This window comes from Ambystoma mexicanum, chromosome 12 (genome assembly GCF_040938575.1).
Source record: "Ambystoma mexicanum isolate Mex_15411 chromosome 12, UKY_AmexF1_1, whole genome shotgun sequence".
In the NCBI taxonomy this organism is placed as follows: Eukaryota; Metazoa; Chordata; class Amphibia; order Caudata; family Ambystomatidae; genus Ambystoma; species Ambystoma mexicanum.
Window position 1 is genome coordinate 407,873,067 of NC_090936.1, and position 22,039 is coordinate 407,895,105.

General features: G+C 46.5%; 1 protein-coding gene across 13 annotated transcripts in view; it reads right to left on the reverse strand.

Moving 5' to 3' along the window:
- CAPRIN2 (caprin family member 2) overlaps positions 1–22,039 on the reverse strand; it is a 2,777,496-nt gene that overhangs the window by 450,398 nt on the left and 2,305,059 nt on the right. For all 13 annotated transcript variants that reach the window (XM_069628538.1, XM_069628546.1, XM_069628537.1 and 10 more), the window contains one exon: positions 19,085–19,182. In XM_069628538.1, coding sequence (XP_069484639.1) covers positions 19,085–19,182 — 98 coding nt within the window. The remainder of the gene's footprint in view (positions 1–19,084; positions 19,183–22,039) is intronic.

Genomic DNA, 22,039 nt, shown 5'->3' on the forward strand with positions numbered 1-22,039 from the left:
CGTCTTAACACTTGGCCCATAGGAATATTCTTCTGCGAATGGAGAAAGGGAATTAACCACCCGTGGAGTTGAGCGTAAATCCCTCCACCCCGCTGTTCTCCCCACTGATCACCTTTGATGTCCCCTCTTATAGTCTCACCTGATGGTTTGAAAAGATGAGCTCTCCATCCCGCATTGAGCGTAGGGGCGCGTAGATAACCAGTTGCTTCACTGGCTCGAAGGAATTGGTGAGTTCCAGAACAATATTGACTACGATATTCCCCGGCAAGACGCCGTAAGTATGTAGTTCGTAAGAGTTCAAATGCCTGACTTTCACTCTTGTCCGATTCCTTGCAGGTTACAGCTTGACCCTACTGAAGAGTTCCTTGTGGCAACCAGTAATATTCTGGTAAGGATTTGTATTATCCAACACAGTTCGATAAAATAATGTCCATATGTAACCTGTTGCTTTCTCCCTTATTCAGGCGCTGAGAGAAAGTATGAAGTCTCGGGGAATAATGCCTCCGGCGGTAAAATCAGGTAAGTCTTTTGTGGTGAGGAGGGTTCCCCTTGTTAATCCCCTTTGATTCACCTTGCAGTCCTTTTGTTTCCCCTTAGGGGCCGGGGTTCGGCTAGGATGCAGTGGGAGCTGCGCCGACCCGTGAAGAGGAATAGTACCCCCGCTGGTAAAATCAGGTAAGTCTATGGGGGGTATTCCTCTGTGTATTCCCTTGGCTCACCTTGCTGTTCTTGTCTTCTCCTTAGGTGCCGGAGTGCGGCGGGACATGCAGGAGGATGAGGTGGGATGTGAAGATGCTGCGAAGGCCGTTGAGTTTACGCGGCGCTGCAGCAGGCGAGGCGACACGCATAAAATAACTTCTTTCTTCCAGCTCGAAGGCACGATGGATCGGGAATTCAGGTAAGGATCAAAGCTATTGCTCTTGTTCTAACCTTTTCTCCTTCTTTCTCCCTTTTTCTAGGAGCTCCAAACTCGAGGCGGGCGTGGCAGAAGACCGGATGCAGGCCTGCAGGCACGGTGAGCGTTACGCTGCTGGATGCAGAATAACGCGAAGCGTGTTCTGTTCTTCGGGCATGGTTTAAATAGCCTCCAAAGTAGTCCCAGGTAAGTATTCCTCCCCAACCCCACCCGAGTAAAAAGTAAAAAAATAGTCCCTAAGTAAAATAGTCCCTTCCAAGCCTCTTTTGGCTTGGAGCTCTTGCAGCATGGTCTGCATCAGGTAAGTTTTAATCTATGAGCCTGGCACCTATGGTGCCAAGACTGACTCTCCATATGAACCTGGCGCCATAGGCGCCAGGACTGCACCCAAATAGCCCCTAGCAGGGGTTGTTGGGCTTGCTTGGGGTAACTTGATGCCTACTTCCGGGGTTGCTGGACTTGGTCTGGGTCCCCGGGGGTAGGCATCATGACACACCAAGACAACCTGCCATAAAACAACCGTACTCAACATTGGGACTCAAACATACGACAAATGAAGAAAAACTAAAGCGCCCGGTCTTCGCCAAGTGTCCGCAAAGCTCCTCAGTCTCTCAAGAGAATCTAAGCCCTCTAAGAGCCAGAGAATACGAAATGGACCACAACAGCAAAAAAACGCCCCAGGCAAAAACAGATAACCCAATACAAATTAAACAACTTTGGGCATAGCTGCCTAAAGCCCTATCAATAACTACGAAGAAATAGCAATCCGTGGTCCACGAAGGTGGGCCAAGAAAGACGACGACCGAGGACCAAACTGAAATTGAAGAGACAGGTCTAAAAATTGGCTCGTGGAACACATGTGGGTTTCAACATCTCACGAGACCGGGCGGAATCGACCTAGGCCAGTTTGATGCGTTAGCCCTGCAAGAAACCTGGCCAAATGAAAAACCATACCTGGATGGCTATGATATCGAAATAGCAGAGGCGGTGAAGAGGCCGCCCGTCTTCAGGCATTATATTGGCAGTCCGCTCAGGGAGCCGAATCAGTATATCAGAAACAACCGCACCCTCGAAACATCACTTAGTGGCAGTTCTGACTGGATCAAACATGACGTAAAAACGCTGAAGAAACAGAAGACACAAATTGTCATCATAGTTGTCTACTGGAATACCCAAGCAATCTCGGATGCAAACTTCCGGAGGACAATTGAAAAAGAGATCAACATCTACGCAAAAAAAACAAATTACACACATCATCTGCGGAGACCTAAACGCTAAATGCCAGGAAAAAACAGCATTGGCTCCAAAGATTACTCGAAGGAACCCAGCAGAAGACAGGGGCGCGCAATGGAATGAACTGATGGTCACACGAGGCTTCCACAACGCGGGCCAAACCTTCCCAAACCCAAAGAGAATCCTGACGTGGGAAAGACTAAACCAAAAAGGAACCATCGACTATATATTTGCGTCCGAAGAAATGCAGAAGCTGATGACATCCTTCAAAGTTATCCGGACCGCTGCAAGTGACCACAGCCTTCTGCAAGCCACATGGAAATCCTCAGGTGTGCACAAGATCTCGATGCCCCTTAATGTCGAAAGTAACACTCAAGGGAACCGACTTAGATTAACAGCCGAAAAAATAGATCAACTGACGTCAAAATACGACTGCCTCAGATCAACTGTAGATTACCGACCACTCTAGAGCCCTTACAAACTAACAACCAGAAGAAACTCTTTGACTGGGCAGTAAAAAACCCACCAGTACGACAAACATGTGGTGACAAAACGAGCGGCAATAAGACGCCTCAAAAGGCTCACGAAAAATGTCCACCTCAGAATTTCTCCACAAAGAACTTGCAGCAGAAAGAAAAGAAAGTACAAATCTTGGACAAAAAGTCACTGTGCAACATTGTACCAAAATGGCTCTGAGGAAATGTTGAAAACTGGAGCAGGAAAAAATGCAAGAGAATTCTGGAACCTGATGACACTGAGGGGAGCAGTAAACAACAGCGCTCTGGCTAACAAGGTCAGTGAAGAAAAATGGCAGGAATACTTTGAATCCCTATTTCAGGAACCACGCCGAACCAGGGAAACACTTCACAGAGCGAACCAGAACCACCGTGCGCAGGCGTCTCAGACGAAGAGGACATCACAGAAATCATGCGAAAACTCAAAACCTCTAGAGCCCCAGGACCTGATGGTATCACAAATATCGATATCAAAAACTTTCCTAGCAATTGGGCCCCCTTCATCAGCAAGGTTTTCAGCAATTGTTCAAATTCAAGAACAATCCCAAGATCTTGGACATCAGCGACGGTCGTCCCAATTTACAAAAAGGTTACAGATCAGATCAAGGCAACTACAGACCAATTGCCCTCCTGGACACGATCGGGAAAATCTATGGGATGCTATTGTTAAAGAAATTCCAAAAATGGGCAAAGACAGCACCATGCGCGGACCGCTTCCAAGATGGATTCAGAAAAAACTCCACCACAACAGTGAACATCATGTTGCTCAGTATAATCAAGAGCAAAATACTCAAAGGTACATCCAGAGTATTCCTTGCGTTCATAGATCTAATGCAAGCCTTTGACTTAGTGAACAGAGCGAAACTGTGGTCGAAGCGCAAAACCTGGAGCTGTCTGGAAAACATCCTTGCTCTGATAAAAGCTCTACACAATGCTACAACAATGATGTTAAAACAAAAAAAAAACAGTCTATTATCTGCAGAAATACCAACTAGCCGTGGAGTGACACAAGGCTGCCCTCTGGCCCCGGCCCTATCACGGCATTCATTGGGGATTTGAAAGATTCAGGCCAAACCATCAGAGCTTTCCCACCAAAAATTGGAGATGAGCCAGTGCCACGACTGCTACATGCGGACGACATAATGCTGCTGAATCAAACCGAGATTGGCCTACAAAGGCAGCTGAACAACCTGGCAGAGTACATCGAGCAGGCAAACCTGTTGATAAACAAAGCTAAAACAAAAGGTCCTTATCCTGGAAGGAAACGCGAGAAGATCAAAAATCTTCCACTGGAACCTAGAAAAAGTCGAAGTCGAAACGGTAACAAACATCAGATACCTGGGAGCGATGATTGACAGCACAATCTCAGAGAAGAGCATGCAAAAGGAACTTTGGAGAAAAACCTGCTCCTTGACAACACAGGCCAGAGTCGCGGATAAGAAATTTGTCCGCTTCTCTTTGATCCCAACACTTAAGTTCTATAAAGCCATAGATGGTCCCCGCCCTGACATACGGTGCAGACACCATGCCAACAATCCCGGCCAACATCTGGTTAAAAATTGAGGGTTTCTTCTGGAAATCAGTACCAAATCTGCCAAAATCAACACAGACAATCGCTATCATAAGAGAACTAGGTCTCACCTCCCTAAAAAAGACGATGGAATTTAGCAGCATATCCCCATTTAGGAAAACAATTCTCCCAGATGCCCTTCCTCTGTACAAACTGATACACGGAAATCAAAGAAGGGAGGTGCAAAATGATAACTAACTTGGCAACACAGAAAAGAAGCCAGATTGACCAAATCGCGTGCACGGAAGAGGACCTCATCCTGAATCCCCTAAAAATAAAAAATAAACTAGGTGAAATGGACTGGATTACTACCCAGGAAAGAGCTAACGCAAACAAACTCCTGTCCCGCCTGCCACCCTTCTCAATGAAACTAAACAAAACTATGCAGCTGCTGCGGAGATTGACGAATAAGTCGATAAGACAGACCTTCCTTGGAGCTCCCCTTAATCTGCTGCTCACAAACAAAATTCTCTACGTACGAGGCCAATCAAGCACTAAAACGTGCCGGCTGTGTAATAAAAAAAAATAATAAAAAAAATAATAATCGACCAAACGGAGACAGTGCGACACTTGTTACTGGTTTGTCCGGCCATCTCACAGATCAGACAAACATACCTACGCCCAATCTCAGAGACTTACATCGTGAGCGAAGAAGATGACTGGTGGCAACGAATGATGAGCGGCCAAAAAACGTCTTGGTCAATTGCTGCAGTGAAGATCCTGCAAGCCGCTCTAACGGAATGCAGCAAGGCAAACTCAAACTCTGAAAATGCAACCGCTAAAGAACTGGAAACCTAACAGGGAAACACAACAGAAAAGAACATAGAACACAGAAATCAATGGAAACCTTGTTAAATCAAGAACACTTGATACACACAAGAAAAAGAAAAAAAAGAATGTATTACATGATGGTGTGTTTATCTAGAAATGTTTCATGTTTCTGGAATTATGAATTTTTTCAAAAATTATGTTTGCTTTTGGTATGGTTATGTGATTATTAAGTAAATGCCCGGTGTGAAGAAGGCCATGGGCCGAAGCACGCGTGGCTAACAGACACTACTTATTAACAAATAAACTCAGTCTCAACTGGCGCAAATTGTGTTGTGGCATAAGTATGTATATTGCAGTGATGGCTCTCTTCGCCTACACGCAATGCGACAGTGAGTATCAGCCTTTAACTACTTGGGCACCTGGCACGCAACTAACCTCTCAAACCAACCCACAATCCAGTAAACCTTAGGAGGACTTTACATGGCATTACTAAGCTCCTCTTTGATTTTGACTATCGATGAGACAAAAATTGAGAGGGTTCATAAAGCCGGGGGTTCAGGGAGAGGCCCGAGGTCAGTCCTGGCCCGTTTCCACAATACCCAGATAACTCAAAATGTTGGAAAGGGCCAAGGCTAAAGGGCCAGTAATGATGGGTGCCGATAGGATCACAATTTATCAGGAGCAGTCTTCCCTGACCCTCACAAAGAGAAGAATTTGTCTCCCCCTGACGAAATGGCTGCCTGAGAAAGGTGTTGGGTACAGATGGGGATTCCCGTTCTCCATTTCCTTTCAACTGGAGGGCCTGAAGTACAGAGTTGTTACGGAAGATGAGAAACAAAACCATTGGGGAGCTGCTGGGGGGAGATGAGGGGGCCTCAGGCTCACATGGCGAAAGTGGTGCGGAGAGACAATGGCGGATCAAGGGCCCAAGAAGGAAGCAGGTTGCAGGATCAAGGACGTTTCAAATGCTGAACATCCCCCGGCTGGCACACCATGAACACATTATGGGTTGTAGAAGTATACTGGCCGCAGTTGTTTGAAGGGTTTGGTGGGTCAATTTGCTTGGAGTTGGGGGGGGGTCAGAATCTTGGGGGACCAGGCTCAAGGATTCTATTATAATTGGATTTGTAGTGTTCACTGGGTCTGTAAGCAGCTGAACCTTTTTTTCTTCTTCTAGAATGCTAGGTGAGATTGGGGACTCGAATGGGGGCACTGAAAGGTCATGAGCTGGGGCCTGGGTTTCAGGCTTGTCTGGTGGTTCGGTACTCTCCTAGTGAAAGTAACTGGAGGGGGCTGGGCGCCTAAGGGAAGAGGGGTAGTGGGGGGACGGGGGGGGGGGGGGAGAGATTCTCGAGAATCAAGGGGGTTTTGGGATTTCCTGATCAGACTATGGAAAACACACTCCCGTTCTGGTCAGGGGCAACAAGGAGGGTCAACTCCCTGGTGGTTACGAAGATGGAATACAATACTAGGGTATGGCTCACTCAAGGGGGGAGAACCGGGGGGCAGGGAGGCAGCCAGAGGATATGCACATTGAATGTTAAGGAGCTGAATTCCCTGGTCACGAGGGAATTTGAAGATCTGGGATTGACGTCCTATTCCTCTAGGAGGCGAAATACTTGAGGGGCAAAAAACGAAGGATCCCTTGTGGTATGGTAGGGGGAACAATACTGGAGCTCAGGGATAACGAGAAGGGTGGTAGTTAGGATTTTGGTCTGCAGAGGGCTCAGACTGGAGGTCACAAAGGTGTGGTCAGAAGTTGTGGGAAGGGCGGTTTTGATCTTGGGTCCGATTCGTGGAGCCGGGTTCAGATTTGCTACGATGTACGCCCCCAATCAGGGTCAAAGGAGGTTCCTGCAGAGGAACCTGGAAAAGAATGATCGAGTGTGGGGGACATTTCATATTGGGTGGACACTTCAATGTCTGGAGTGATATCAGCATGGACTGACAGTACAGGCACCCCTGGCAGCAGGAGCCACAGAATAAGAGGGGTAGGGAACAGGGAATGACCAAGGAGCTACACGAGATGCCCGAGATATGGCGCCACCTTCATTTGAGTGACAGGGAGTACACTTTTTATTCCGTCCCACCCAAGACCTTGACGAGATTAGATTACCTATCTATATCCAGGGACTTCTGGGACTTGGCATTGGGGTCGCTATCCAGCCTATTAGTTAGTCTGATCATGACATGTCGGTTCGGATGGCCTTTACCCGAGGGACTCGAAATGGAGGTGTAATGAGTAGATTTTGGAGGACCCATGTTTTAGGGAAGAGATGGATAAGGGTATCACAGAATTCTTTTAACTTAATGATACAGTGGAGGTGCATAGGGACATTGTGTGGGGTGCAGTGAAGGCCACTTGGAGAGGAATACTGATGAGAGAGGGGGCTCGCAAGAAGAGGGAGCGCACCCACAGAGATGGGACTGAGGGAAAAAATAGGGGTCTTGGAGAAGCAGTTGCAATTAACCACGGAAGGGAGGGAGGCCCTCATCCAAGAGGCGAGGGGCGTGAGGGAGGAACGAAGAATCCTCGAGGAAGGACAGATAGTCCGCAGCGTGATAGGCAGAATCCTGTGCAGTGCCCTTAGGGACCACTACACACAATTAAGACTACAGGTGGCAATACAAGTTTTACCTTTGGTACAAGCCTGTACTACTATGTCAGAGTGGTAGCAGTGGTGGAGCAGCCAGGCTTATCTCAAGAGTATATGAGCAGTAGCAGAGATTACACAAAGGGACCACAATTACTGTGACTCAAGCAAACACTGACTCAAGGTTTCAGGTAAAAAATATACGTACAGTTATTTTTAAACCTTTCGTTATTAACACAACACTTCTATTAAACTCAAATAAAAACCACACGTTAAATATACTACAACTAACCAATTCACTTTGTACACTAAGTCTCTAGGTAAGTACCCTTTGTTGAATGAATCGGTGTTAGGCACAAAACACATTACTGCGAATACGATTGCGATCACTGTTTGACAGTTCGGTCTACTATATAAACGCGTATCCGTGACATGAAATGCTACCGGGGCAAAAACACACTTAGCACCTCAGATACTCAGAGGGAGTTGGAGGCAAAAAACATAGGCAATATTTTGATTAGGCAGGCAGAAATAAACACTCAGACAGGAGTTCAAAAGTCAAAGGGCCGGAGCCAGGTTTGAAAGACACCGAGGCCTGATCACACAGTCAGACAGTTCACCATTCCACGTAGCCAAAAGCACTTCGATATTGTCAATGTTCGGAAGCAAAAGTTATAAGAAGGAGGGAAGACAAGGGCAAGCCTTGGAAATGAAGAAAAGGGATTCACCCAGTTTCCTCAAGTAGAACACAGTACCTTGTTCCAATGGTGCAGCTGGTGCCCTGGCAGTTGTTCCTGTTGGTTTCCCGCAGACCCACGATTCCTGGAGCTTCGTTGTGAAGGAGGACATCTGAAGGGGGTCTGCACCACACAGGGAGGGAGCCAGCAGCAGCGAAGAGGAATAAAAGGTGCGCTCCTTAAAAACAGGAGAGGCTCTTCAGGTGGCTATCCGGACCACTACAGCAGTGTGCAGCGATTTCGACCAAGGAAGAGGATCCTCTGGCTGTAGAAGATGAGCTGGTTATCCCCACCAAGCTCAAGGGAAGACGACTCTGGACTGGATCTTCTCTAAGTCATTGAAGGGAAGATAGCTCAGGACTGCAGCAGGGCTTCGCCGGGAGGGGGTAGTTGCAGCAGCTGCTGTTCTCTCTGCTTCTCTTCGGTTCCTTGTAGTTCCAGTGGCGACTCTGACTTCTAGCCCAAGAGACCTGCCTTTTATGTGAAAAATCCCCATTCACACAGCCTGGCTGTCAATCACCCAGCAGGGGGGTTTGTCCAGCCCGGACAACTACCCTGGCCAATCATGACAAAGGGCCTCATTACAGGTCAGGCGGTCCGGAAATAACAGTGTCGGTAAACCGGCCGCCACTTAATTCCGGACCGCCCGATACCGACTCCTGCAGGCGGGAGGGGATGTTCCCGCCAGGTCTGCAGGCAGACGTGGAAACACCGGCACCATCATGAGATGGTGCCGGTGTTTCCACTTCCCATTCCCATCGAGTCCTATGGGGCTCAATGGGAATGGGGATTTACCGAATTCGGCCTCCAGAATTCCCGGGACACCAGGGTCTTAATGCCCTGGTATTTCCGGGAGTCACGGAGGTGGAACGGTAATACGAGTCAGCGGTAACCAGGTGGTTTTACTGCCGGACTCGTAATGAGGCCCCAAGTGCGACTTGGGTTTCCTAGGATACCCTGTGCAGGGGGGGGGGGCTACACCCCTCCCTCACATTCAGCCCACCTAGACACCCAGGCACCTTGGAGCAGAAGCCCGCCAAAAGAAGGTGAACAAAGAAGGCGAACCTAGTTTGCCGCGCAAAGTAAAACACAAGAAGGACTTTAACAAAAAGAAATGGCGAATAAACTCAACCGGGGCAAAAAGAAAGACGATTTGGTCAAGAGGGTTTATGTTCGAGGCTAATTTAATAGCCAAGAACAGTACCACGTTTATCTAATATAATCGCGGTAGAAAAGTTAGGGTACATACTACCACTGCCACCAGCCAAGTCTAAATGTTAAGAGCGGAACAATGCTCTAGGAGGTACAGATGAAAAGGGATACAAATTAACCCTTGCCAGTACTCCATGGAAGATGGGGTGTACTGGATCTGTGGTAGATTGACTAAGTAAAGTTAATGGTAACTTTACCCTTTTCTGGGGGAAGGTAGTCGCCTCAGAAATGGAGTCGAGGGAAGTCTCGAAGACAACCCCGTGTCACGCCACTGAAGGTGCTGTGTGACACAAAAAGAAGAGGGCTACTGAAATGGTGTGCTTCAGAGTCCATAATCACAAAAACATGTAGAAACACATAGCAAAACACAGGTAAGAGTGGGGGAAAAGCTCTCACTCTTACCAAGTGGAAAGAAAATAAACTCCAGAAGTCCAGAAAAGCTGCTGGGGGACTCCTAGGTGAGGGAAATTAGCCATAGATGAGAATTCTCCCTAACACAGCCTACAATTTTTTAAGCGAAATTTTATGAAAAGGTGGACAAGGCTGACGCTTTATTGGAGGCTAGGCGGTCAGCGAGCGGAGAGGTGGGTTGTGGAAGTGGAAGGAGGGGAACTCTGAGGGTTCTGCGGAAGGTATCACAGAGGCATTTGCAGTGTTCTACGAGGGCCTGTATAGAAGGGACGGGATGGCGGGCACTGAGGAAATTGAAATACTGGAAATACTTTGCAGATTCCAATCTCCCCCTAATTACGAAAATGGAATCCGACAACTTGGAGGTTCCAATCGCTGGAGATGAGATTAGGCTGGCTACTCCTTTACACAGGCTCTAATCACGGTAATAACAAAGGAAGGCAGGGACACCACCAAATGTGTGGCTCTTATCCCCCACTCTCTCTATTAAACGTAGATGCCAAAATGCACGCCAGAGTACTGGTCGCAAGGCTGGAGGGACATATGCCTAGACTTGTCCATTCAGATCAGGTGAGATTTGTTAGAGGGCAGCAGGGGGCTGATAGCGTGAGGAAGACACTGCATTTGATTCATGAGGTACAGGGCTGGGAGGTTCGCCCCACGCTGCTCTCTATAGATGCTGAGAAGTCCTTTGATAGGGTGGAGCGGCGCTTCTTGGAGGAAGTGCTAATTATGTTTGGTGTAAGTGAGGGTCTCATAAGAGGAATCATGGCACTCTATTCTTCCCCCAGGGCATGTGTGGCAGTGAATGGGGGATACTCACGTTGCTTTCAGTTGGAAAGACGTACAAGACAGGGATGCCCACTCTCCCTGACTATTTGTACTATCGCCAGAGCCACTGGTCAACAGGATAAGGGACAACAGTAGAATTGAAGGGCTAAGGGTTGGTGAGAATTCATATAAGGTAAGGCTGTATGCAGACACCATGCTCCTCTCTTTGGTAAATCTATTGACATTGGTTCCCGCAGCAGTGAAATTGATTGAGTACAGTTAATTAGCAGGCTTTAAAATTAACAGGGGCAAGTCAGTACTGTTTCCCCTGCATAGGGGCAGGGATAATGTCGTGGGGCGCTTCTCTCCGTTGGGCATGGACGTTAACGTGGGGTCCCTACGGTATCTCAGCATTAAGGTTACAAGAGAGCTTGAAGGTCTGTATGAGGCCAACTTCCCCCCGCTGATGGCAGACCCAGAGAAGGACTTGGGGAAATGGAAGGACCCGACCATCTCTTGGATGGGACGACTGAACCTCCTCGGCAAGATCCTCTATTTGTTCCAGATGCTGCCTATTCAGATACCCGACCTCTACTTCAGAGAGACCAGGGTGACTTTGCTACGGTTCCTGTGGCAAGGGAAGAAACCTAGAGTTTCGAGCCAGGTATTGAATCTTCCCAAGGAAAGTGGAGGTGTTGGGTTCACAGATATACATCTATACTACAAGGCTACACAGCGGAGGGTATTGGTCCCACATCGCAGAGGGCAGAAGGACCTACAATGGGTGGGACTTGACCATTACCTGAGACTTGCAATGGTGGGAGAGTGGCTATCGGTGCCCAGGGCAAAGTTACTGTGTAGGACACGTGAGCACCCAATCCTGGGCACTATTTGGAGCATCTAGAGATTGGGTATAGGGATGTCTGGTGTGACATCATGGCCTTCGCCTTTAGGCCATCTCTGGGTGCCGGGAGTTTGGGATGAATTTGCAGATCCTTCCAGATTACAGGCATGGTACGAGGCAGACCTAGAAAGGATCAGACAAATATGGAAGGAAGGGAGATTTCTTACAGTAATGGAACTGCAGGTGGCTTTGTGGATTGATACACACTCTGCCTTTTTCGTACTTGCCACTCAAGAGAGTCCTGACCAAGGAGGCATGGAAATTTAAAATACAGAGGGAGCTCACCCCTTTTGATAAACTATTGGACACACTCACGGAGTCTAAGGTATTGATCGGGGCGATGTACAAGGCATGGGTGGACACAGGCAAGGAGGTGGTGGATGGGTTGAGGATGAAATGGGAAAGGGACATGGGGCTGGAGTTGGATCCCCAAACAGAGTAGGATGTGCCGGGGGGCCTTCAAAACCTGTCTCCTGCCAATATAAACTAAACGCAGTAAGGCTACTACATAGATGGCAATATGACCCGTTTAAGCTATCAAGGTTGCATCCGGATGTGTGCCTGATGTGCTGGCATGAATGTGGCTTGAGAGCAGACTACTGGCACATGTGGTGGGGATGTTCTGAAGTTCAGTCATATATGGATGAAGTTCTGAGCTAGATCAAAGAACTGGAAGGGGTTCATTGAGCTCTCATGCTGGTTCTCTTCGGGGTGGAGGAACAGGAGGGGGAATATATTCGGGTGCCACAGTTGGCACACAGCCTTCTCTGGGCGGGAAGGGTGTGCTTGGCAACACGCTGTAAGGGAGTTCAGCTGTCAAGAAAGAGGTGGTGGGTTTATGCAGCCCGTAATATATATGTGATGGAACGAATAACATCGGCACTCCATGGGGACCGTGGGTCGATTGAAGCGGCTGGTCAGAGTTCTGTTCGGCTTATATGCAATAAGGATATGGAAACTTCTAAAGGGGATAGGAATTGAATGGGGTGGCTGAACCCAAGGGATGATATTTGGAGGACTCATACCTGTACTGGAACTGGACTACGATGGACTGTATAATGGAAATTGAGTGTGGGGCAATATGTGACTAAATGTGGAACACTGGTCGGATCGGGAAAGAGGGGACGGAGTGGGGAGGGGGATTAGTTTCCAGTTAAAACATGTCCATTAGACAGATAAGTTGTTAACATTGTAAGGTAGTGCGTGATGCAAGAGATTTACAATTTGTTTGTGTAGCCTTTGGTTTGTTATGTTCATGGAAATACCAACAGAGTTGAAATTAAAAAAAAAAAAAAGAAAAAAAAGGGAGTACACCCTCAAAGGATACCGTCGACGAATTGTCGAAGAAACTCTTCCACTTCAGGTACATTGGGGTGGTTGAACTTTCTAACCAAAAAGCCAGGCTTGAGCATTTATGGACTGAGCTTGTTAATTCTCTTATTACAGGTTGCCCAGGTGGGGGGGATCCTCATTCAGAATTGCGTATCTATATCAATATAAAGCATTCTGCCATTGCTTAATTTTAACCTACCTTCCTTTCTTATTTTCCATGCTGATACACCTTACTGAATGATGTGTATGCTCTTTTTTTTTGTTTTTTTTTTCAACTCCCAGCAGTTGATGCATTTTAAATGAATCTAAAGTCCAAGTGTGTTATCACATAGAATTGAATATATTTGCAATTATAGAATTACCAGAGTACAAAGTGTGTTATTGAATTGTGTGAACCTTATTTTTATATAAAGAACTGTTAGCACATAACACAGTCTGTGGACATTCCTTTGTGGGGGCTTGGGGACTCGCTGTACTTAAACAACCTGCATCACCTCCAGAGAGCATAAACCTTGGTTGCTCGTCCATAGCTACCATATAGGGAAACTTGGCGGGGATGCTCTGCGTCTCTATCCCACTATATAGGGGCAGACCTATAAATGCCCCCCTCTGCAGTCTTTACAGCCATGCACTACCTGAACAAGCATGATGGTGTGCGCTCTCCTCCCCTTTGCAGTGAGGTGATGCAGCTGTGGTTGTGGCCTTTGGAGAATTAGGTCTCAATCCCCGCAGTACATTTGGCAGGGACAGAGACCAGATTGGCGGATGCTCTGAGCAGGCAGAGCATGGCCTTCCACGAGTGGCAAGTGTGCCACGAGGTCCTAGAGGTGGGCTACTCTCAGTGGGGTTCCCCCGCAGTGGAATTGTTTGCCACAGAGTCCAACAGGAAGTGCAAACAGTTTTGCTCGAGGGAATTCCTGGCAAGAGGCACACTGGGGGATGCAATCCTGGTGGAGTGGGTCTTCGACCTACACTATGCATTCCATCAGATTCCCGTCATTCCATGGGTTCTGAGGCGGTTGAGGTGGTTTCAGGCAACCCTGATCTGGATCCCCACAGATTGGGCAGGAAGTGCATGGTACTCCGGCCTCCTGGATTTGTCCATCTTCCCACCTCTCCGGTTGGCTCGACGGCAGGATCTCCTGTCCCAGTCGGAAGGTCAGGTATTCCACCCAAACCCAGAATTCCTCAATCTACATGTGTGGCTCTTGAGAGGATGAGGTATGACTGGGACCTCTCAGAGGAGGTACTTGAGGTGCTACTGGCTGCGCGCAGACCAACAAGATCACTGTATGTGTGGAGGTGGAGTAGACTAGAGGCATGGTATTGAGCATGGGAGATTTAACTTCTCTCTTGCCCCACAACTGCAGTGATGAAGTTCCTTCTGTCACTGGCCTCGTCAGGCATTCAGATTGCAACAGTTAAGGGATATGTTGCAGCTTTGTCTGTGTTCAAAAGGTCTCGTCCTTTATGATGCCGGTTATGGCCCAATTCATGAAGGGTCTTGTGAATAAGTTTCCGCCTGTTCCCTTTGTTGTCCCATACTGGGAGCTTAATCTGGTTCTCACTTTGAGCCTTTGCACTCCAGGAGTTCCATGCATTTACACAATCTAAAAACAGTTTTTTTGGTGACCATTACATCGGCCAGACGGGTCAGTGAGCTGCAGGCCCAGTCTTAACAAGCCACCCATTCTCTGCTTCTTTAGGGAGAATGTTTCTCTGAAAGTTTGTCTGGGGGCTTACCCAAAGTTGTCTTGAAGTTCCATCTGATGCAAGCTGTTGATCTGCCAGTTTTCTACCCGCATCCACACCCCTCAAAGTAGGAGGAGCGTTTTCATAGGATAGATCCTTAGAGGGCTCTTATTGTTATAGTGTTAGTCTATTTAAGTGTGTGATTATGTGCTTTCTAATCTAGGCTAAAATGTAATGATGTCTGCTGTGCTTTTTGATCTATGCCGGAATGTAATGATGTCAGCTTGATAACATCATCATTCTGTTCTGTAGCCTAATTTGTTTGTTGTTTACTTTTGCTGGGGATTCTATGTTGTGTCAGTTGGTGGGCAGCAGGACTTGTTGGTGCTGCGTTTGATATGCTGGGGTTCTCTTGTTGCTTCATACTCGTAATGAATACATTGAAGTTACATTAAGTGTGCTGGAGTCATTGACTCAACATTGGCAACAAGGATTTTTTTTTTTAAGCTGAGAACCCCAGCGTAGAAAAAGAAAGAGGACCCGCAGCGCGGTAAGAAGGACCTGCGCTCCCCGCCCACTGCGAAGCTGTGCAGCAGGACATTGCTGCTGCGTTTGCCCAAAGGTGAACTTGGCCGAGGCTGTTTCCCAGCCCGACAAGTGCCCGCCCGGTGCCTGCCTGCATTTGCCCCTGCTAAGCATTTACCCCTGCCAAGCGCACCTCCCAGCGTCCCGCCCGCCACCTTCCCAGACCCACCTTAGCACCGAACCACGATCGACCTTCCCAACAGCTCTCTGCATTTTGGGACTGTTTGTGGTACAGCCTATTTGAATACTTCATAAGTCATTCAAAGATTTTCACAGTCCCATGCATCAGTGCTTATTATCCATGTTCTCAGTAACAGCAGACACGTGTATCAACCTAAGGTCATCCTCAAGGCTGTTCAATGTACATTAAAGAGATAAAAAACAAATATGTGTGTTTATTCACATTATGTGATAAACACATTCACACTGTATCACATGAAGCACATTCATTATGCAAATTTTACATACCCGTGATTGATCAATAGTTGGGTTAGAGAAGACCAGAAAGAAAACAGAAAATGGGGTAATTCCATTAGCAGAATGCCATATCATTAGGCTGGTAATGTTAATTTAGTTACACAGTTAGGTTCGCCCCTATCACATGTCCTTAGTAATAGCCCTATTGTGTTAATCCAATTAAAAATACTCCCAGACTGTATTATACCCCGATAAAACTATTTAAAATGGGCGTTCAGCCGTCGGCTAGATGTTGGCAGGGCTGCAAAGACAATGGGATGATGGGACACGTACTATGGTCCTGCCCGTGCTCTGCCCATTCTGGCTCAAAATCCATCAACAACTCACCAACATAGATGGGACCGACATAGCCTACACACTCAACACTATGATCTAGGTGCAGACAGCACTGACTGGCACAAAGACTTACTCACGGGCAAACTTATTAGCCTCATAATTTTTACGGCACGCAAGCTCCCGATCTCACACTTGAACTCACCAACCGCACCGTCGCACAACGAATGGATCACCACTCTTTCCAAGACATGCAGACTTGAACGGGCAGCTTTCAAATGGCAACTAAAACTCAACCACGAGAGGGGGGGGGGTGGTTTGGTGCACTACTAGACACATTCATATAGCAAGATCAAGACCACACCCAATGATGACCGACAGACCCAGAGGCCCACGCTGTTTGTATCATTGTCTCCCCAAAACCCTTCAACATCATCCTGCAGGGGTTCTACGATGTCCTGATGTTGCAACATGCAGAGCTTTAGTCTCCAGGTCAGGGGCCTGCGAGTCGTGTCTGGGAGTGTGAGGTGGAATGTCACTGGGGCGTGGTCAGATATCATGATCAGTAGGATAGTGCAGTCAGACACCAAGTGTAGTTTGTTGGCTGGCATCAGCCAATAGTCCAGCCTTGAATAGCTATGGTGGCGGTGGGAGTAGAATGTGTAATCCTGCTGGGTTGCATGGGTGTGCCGCCAGATATCTTTGGAGCTGTAGGTCAGACATTAAGGTATTTAGGGTCACCCTCTAATTCAGATCCCTGCCCATCACTGTGGTGTTCTGCATGTATTGCTTGGGTAAAAAAGGCTGGCAAGTCTGTTGTGGGTGTAATAGGTTTAATAAGGTGATTGCGTGCTGTTGTATTCACCCCTGAATTAGTACCATCCGCCCCTCTTTGACGTTAACATAATAATCACCACACTGACATGAACGCCTGGAAAAATGAGCATGTCTCGAGACAGGGGGGAGGGATCGGATACAGTGGGAGGGTGGGGAATATTGGTCTATCCTTTTTCTCTTGTTTTATATGTTGCAATAATAGGTCTGTCTTGGACTTCACAACGGCATAACAAATGCAAAAAAACGGTTATTTCATGGTATTAATGACTTGTGTATATGCATACAGCAAATAACTTATAACAATTATGAAAACCAATAAACGGAGTTAGAAATACATCAAATATCTGCACGTTTAGACCTTTCAAGCATATCGGTCCACCAACAGCTCTACCCAGGGACTTATTGCCCAACTCAATGACTTGAAATTCAGCAACATACATTAATCATGTATGCTTCACATGTGAACATTTGCCACAATCCACATCTTTCATGTGTACAGGTCTGTGATAAACCCTTCCTATTGATAGATTTCCCATTCCATTGGTACTACTTTTAATGACTTTAGACAAAAGGCAGACCGAGGGACACCCACCATTTGACAGACCCTGCCCATCCTACACTGATGCAGGGTGGACCTGAAATCTCACAATCACCCAGGTCCGCGATAACGAGCAGACTAGCTACAGTCAAACCTGTGACCTATATTTATTTATTGGATATTTATAAGGCACCTATACAACAAGTGGTGTTTCAAGGTGCCACAAGGCAACAAAATGGGGGTAAGGGAAGGGAGAACGATACAATAACGGTCTTACTATGCCTTGTAATATTCGGATCATGCAGGTGCAGAGCAAAAAGAGCTAGAGAGAGGGGTATGGGGAAGTGCAGGACAGCGCAAAAGAGGTGCTGAGGGAAGGGTGACGAGGTAAAGTGCAGGTCTAATGGGGAGGACCAAGGACAAGTGCCATGGAAAGTAGGTAGAACACTGGGGGTTATGGGGTGGGCTGGGGGATGGGGCTTAGGACCCTGTAGAACTCAGAAGGGAACCAGGAGCCAGTCAAAGATGAGGAGGAAGGTGAATAGCAGGGGAGGCGGGAGAAAGAAAGAAGAGAATAAAAGGAGGCTCTTGAGGAGCTTCCAGAATTTACAGAGATCCGGCTCAAGCCTAAGAGGGAAAGGGAGACCATTCCAGAGCAAAGCTCCTGTAGAGGAAAGCCATCTACCCCCACTATTTGCTTAGAGAAGCGACAGATTTGCAGAGAGTTGGAGCAAGCAGACCCAAGGGCTCTAGCAGGGAGGTATTTAGGGAGAGAGAGTTGGATGTAACGTGGTCCCGGGCCCTATAAAGCCTTGAGGATGATGCCGAAGGTCTTGAATTTGATCCTAGCAGCAACCGGGAGACAATGGAGACACATTAGGGCTGGAGAGATGCAGTCGCTGGGCATGAGGCCAAGAATAAGTCTTGCAGTCCTATTCTGAATTAGTTGAAGGTGGCGAAGGGAGGAAGATTGAGGAAGAGACTTACAGTAGTGAAGCCTAGAAAGAAACAGAGCTCTGGAGACATTGAGTTTCTGGGGGAAAGCGAGGAAAGGGAGAATACCTCTGTGGAGGTGCAGATGATAGTGGGCCTTCTTGGCAAGGTGCGCGATGTGAGGGGAGAGAGAGGAATCAAAGATGACACCAAGGTTTTTAGCCTCACAGGAGGGAGAGGGCCCATATATGTTTCACACATTACTGTGGAGTGAAATTTTACATGACCAGGAAAACAATCCGATGCATGTCCTTTTCCACTGACAATTCCTGTCTCCCCTACCATATTTGTTTCCTATCCATGAAGGGATATGCTGAATACATATGTTGGCTATGAATCTCTGCTTGAAAACTGGGTTCATGATTCAAGAAATTATTTGAGGAGGAATGCACCAAGACTTCAAATCGGTTCCAAGGCATTTCCACCAAGTAAAGTGGTAATTTTCTTGGTGGAAATTACTTCAAAATTGATTTTTTTTATATTGGGATGTCCCGCCCCAAGCCCCCATTCCCCCTTCATTACAACTCCTATTTCAAACCCCTCCCCACCCCCTTTTATCTCTTAACCAACAAACATATACATTTCGAAGTAATTTCCAAAAAGTAAATCAGCACGAACACGGGAGACATGCAAATCATCCCAAGCCCTACTTGGAAATCAGTGAATCCCTGCAAACAACTTTTAAACCTTAGATATATTTACAATATAAGAATCATGACTTACTCTTTGCACAAACTGCACTCCAGGATACTCTCTAGAGTATGGAGGTTGGCCACAGTTCCCATTTGTGATCGACTGTGGTCCTCTGTAACCATCAAAACCTATTCAAACAAAATAAAAAAATACAATATTTTTCTTAGCAAACTACAATGACTCATGCTAGAAGTGAACAGAAAATGTTTATACAAAACATTTAGCATGCACCGTCATACCTTAAATTAAAATCCAATTACAAATAGAAGACATTACATTTTTCAATGAGAGATTAGGTTACTAGCGCCACTGACAATTGTGGTAATAGGCCAACCAGTATTTCTAGGAATGTACACATTTACAAAGTCAAATGACATTTCAAATGCAAGCTGGGACAACATACCTACAGCCCTGCCTAGATACAACTTTCCCAAAACAAGAACATTTTATTGTTCAGTTTCTTCAAGTTGTAGCAAATCTCAAAGGTGCCCTTGTTCAGGGCAAACTTAACCATAACCACAGAGCTCTTTCGCCAACTGTGTAATAAGTACATACATTTCCTGTCCAGGGGTCCTGTGGGGAGTGGTTACATGGGGAATAAGAGGGTGGGGGTTATCCCAAAAATTGCAAATCCTAATCAAGATCCCACAGGTACATTTTGCTATTACGTAGGTAAAATACTTGCTTGAAGGATATACACCAAACTAAGTAGTTGGCATATCTGGGCCAGCATAAAATCCTCACGTTATCTGGTATAAATGCCAAATAAAATGGAGCCGTTTAGTCCTTTGGTCAGCAGATCAAATGCAGATCTAAATCTACAAATGTGAAGGGGTGAAGCCAGAATAGCTATATGAACATCTTGGAGCCCATACTCCAAAAACAGTTGAGACATTGCAAGGGACACACTTGAGCGGCAACCAAGATGGCTGCAATTTAGGTGGGCTACGGCTTGCATGGTGCACCTTCATAAAAATACTGTGCTTAAAGGCTGGTAAAATGCATCTAAGGGCGGTACAGTGATCACTGGAGGGCCCATGGAGTCTTAGCAGTACTCTTGCCCCCTTGCGGACTTGCGCATAGGGAACCATGCAGGCTTGCTTTGCAGTTGCCCGAGGCAGCAATGGCTGCCAGTGAGAATAGAAGGCTTGCACCTGCGAAGGGTCAGTAATGTGAGACTCATGACTGTACTGAGTTCTCTCAGGACTTGCCATTTTATTCAACAAAAATGAATAACAGAATTCCTAACTAAATCTATTCTAACAGGGGATTCCCTACCTATTCTAAGATCTATGGGGAAAACGCCTAGCATTCACAAAACCAACCCTCACCATAAACAATATAAAAATTCAAATAACAAAAACACAACATGAATAAAAGGTTACCAAACACCCAATGTCTTGGATGACTTCTCGTGGTCCTGGGCACATCTTGCTTCCCCAAGATTGTCCCAAAAGTCAATTTTCTCCAAGTAAAGTCTCAACCATAGTCTTCAACAGTTCCAAAGAAACAAAAATGTCACACAAATAAAATCCACCGGTCAAAGTCTCTTCTTTGTTGGGTGAAAGATTTCCTTCTTTGCAGTTCCACAAACAATATCACCAATGGAGTTTCTTGGACGACTTCCTTCCAAGAAAGAATAGATGAAGTTAACAAAAATATCTTATCCCACTTTGACACCTTCTTCACTTCTAGATTCTGCAGTGTCTTATGTACAATTGTCAGGATGTTCTTGCTTGAGATGTATTCCTCTCTCAATCAATTTTCTTCAGCAATGTGACAGAGCAGGTTCTGTGTTCCCACAGTTAACTTCAACAGTACTGACGGCCACAGTCTTGCTACTGCAATTTCAACTGCTTTATAATGTGCTGCTACAACGGCAACTTCAAAATTGGGCACTGCTACAAGACATCTTCTACCTACACAGGTTGGCAAGGCACTCTTCCTTTCTATATCCTGAGAAAGGGTATCCTCCTTACCTGTCTTGCAAATGCCATAGACTTCTTCAGGCTTCTAGACTACTTCTTAATTTCCAGATTGTCTTTCCCATGCAGATGAAAAACAACTTAATGAACAAGTACCCAGCTCCCTTCCCCAGCTTTATATACACACCTGGTCTTTAGTAGTTGCCCAAAAGTGGTTGTGCCACTCTCCCAACTTTGGATGAAGACTCGTGGGTAAACGCACATTCATCAACTTCAAAAATCACCAGTGTAGAGTTCTTATATGCTTGAGATTTGGCTTTCATAAAAATTTCTACTAATAGTTTCTTCAGCAGCTTCAACCTTTGATGTGTTGCAAGTTACACATCTTCAATGGAACTCAAAATTAGGCACATACGATTGTGTTTTAATATTAAACTGCCTCTTCAATGGGCGACAAGTTTCCGCCATACGGTCAGCACTCAGCCTCCAATGTCTCAGGAAACATTGTCTCATGCGTATGGTCCCTTTATCAACACTTGCAACTCTTCAGGAAAATCAGTCTAGCCTTGCTTATGCTACCGGCAGCATTCTCTGTGTTAATCCGAGACACGCAACCGCTCGGCAACAAAGTAGTACTGCTTTTCAGGAAGAAAAAAGGCTTGCATCACACAAGCGTTTCAGGTAATCGCTTGTTAATTTCCCATTAGTAAAGAGACTTCCCAATTCTACGGGTGATATTCACTCACTCATAACTCAACACAAATACATTTAAAAGCTGGCTACAGTTACCGACAAGGAACTTCTGCTTCTTAGGAGTACAGAGTGCCTTTTTCCATCTCCCAATTATAAAGATTGCAGGCTGCGGCGGCTTCCTGACTTTGCTGCTTCTCCTGAACCTACTGCAGGCACTCCTAGGATCCACACCCCTCTGCTCCACGTGTGTCTCCGATCCAGCCTCATTAAGCGAGAGCTTCCCACTCCCCAGTTTCCCTCGGCTTGACTCTGCACACAGGCCTTAGGAACAACTGCAACTTCAGCTCTGCATACACAGCAATGAGCC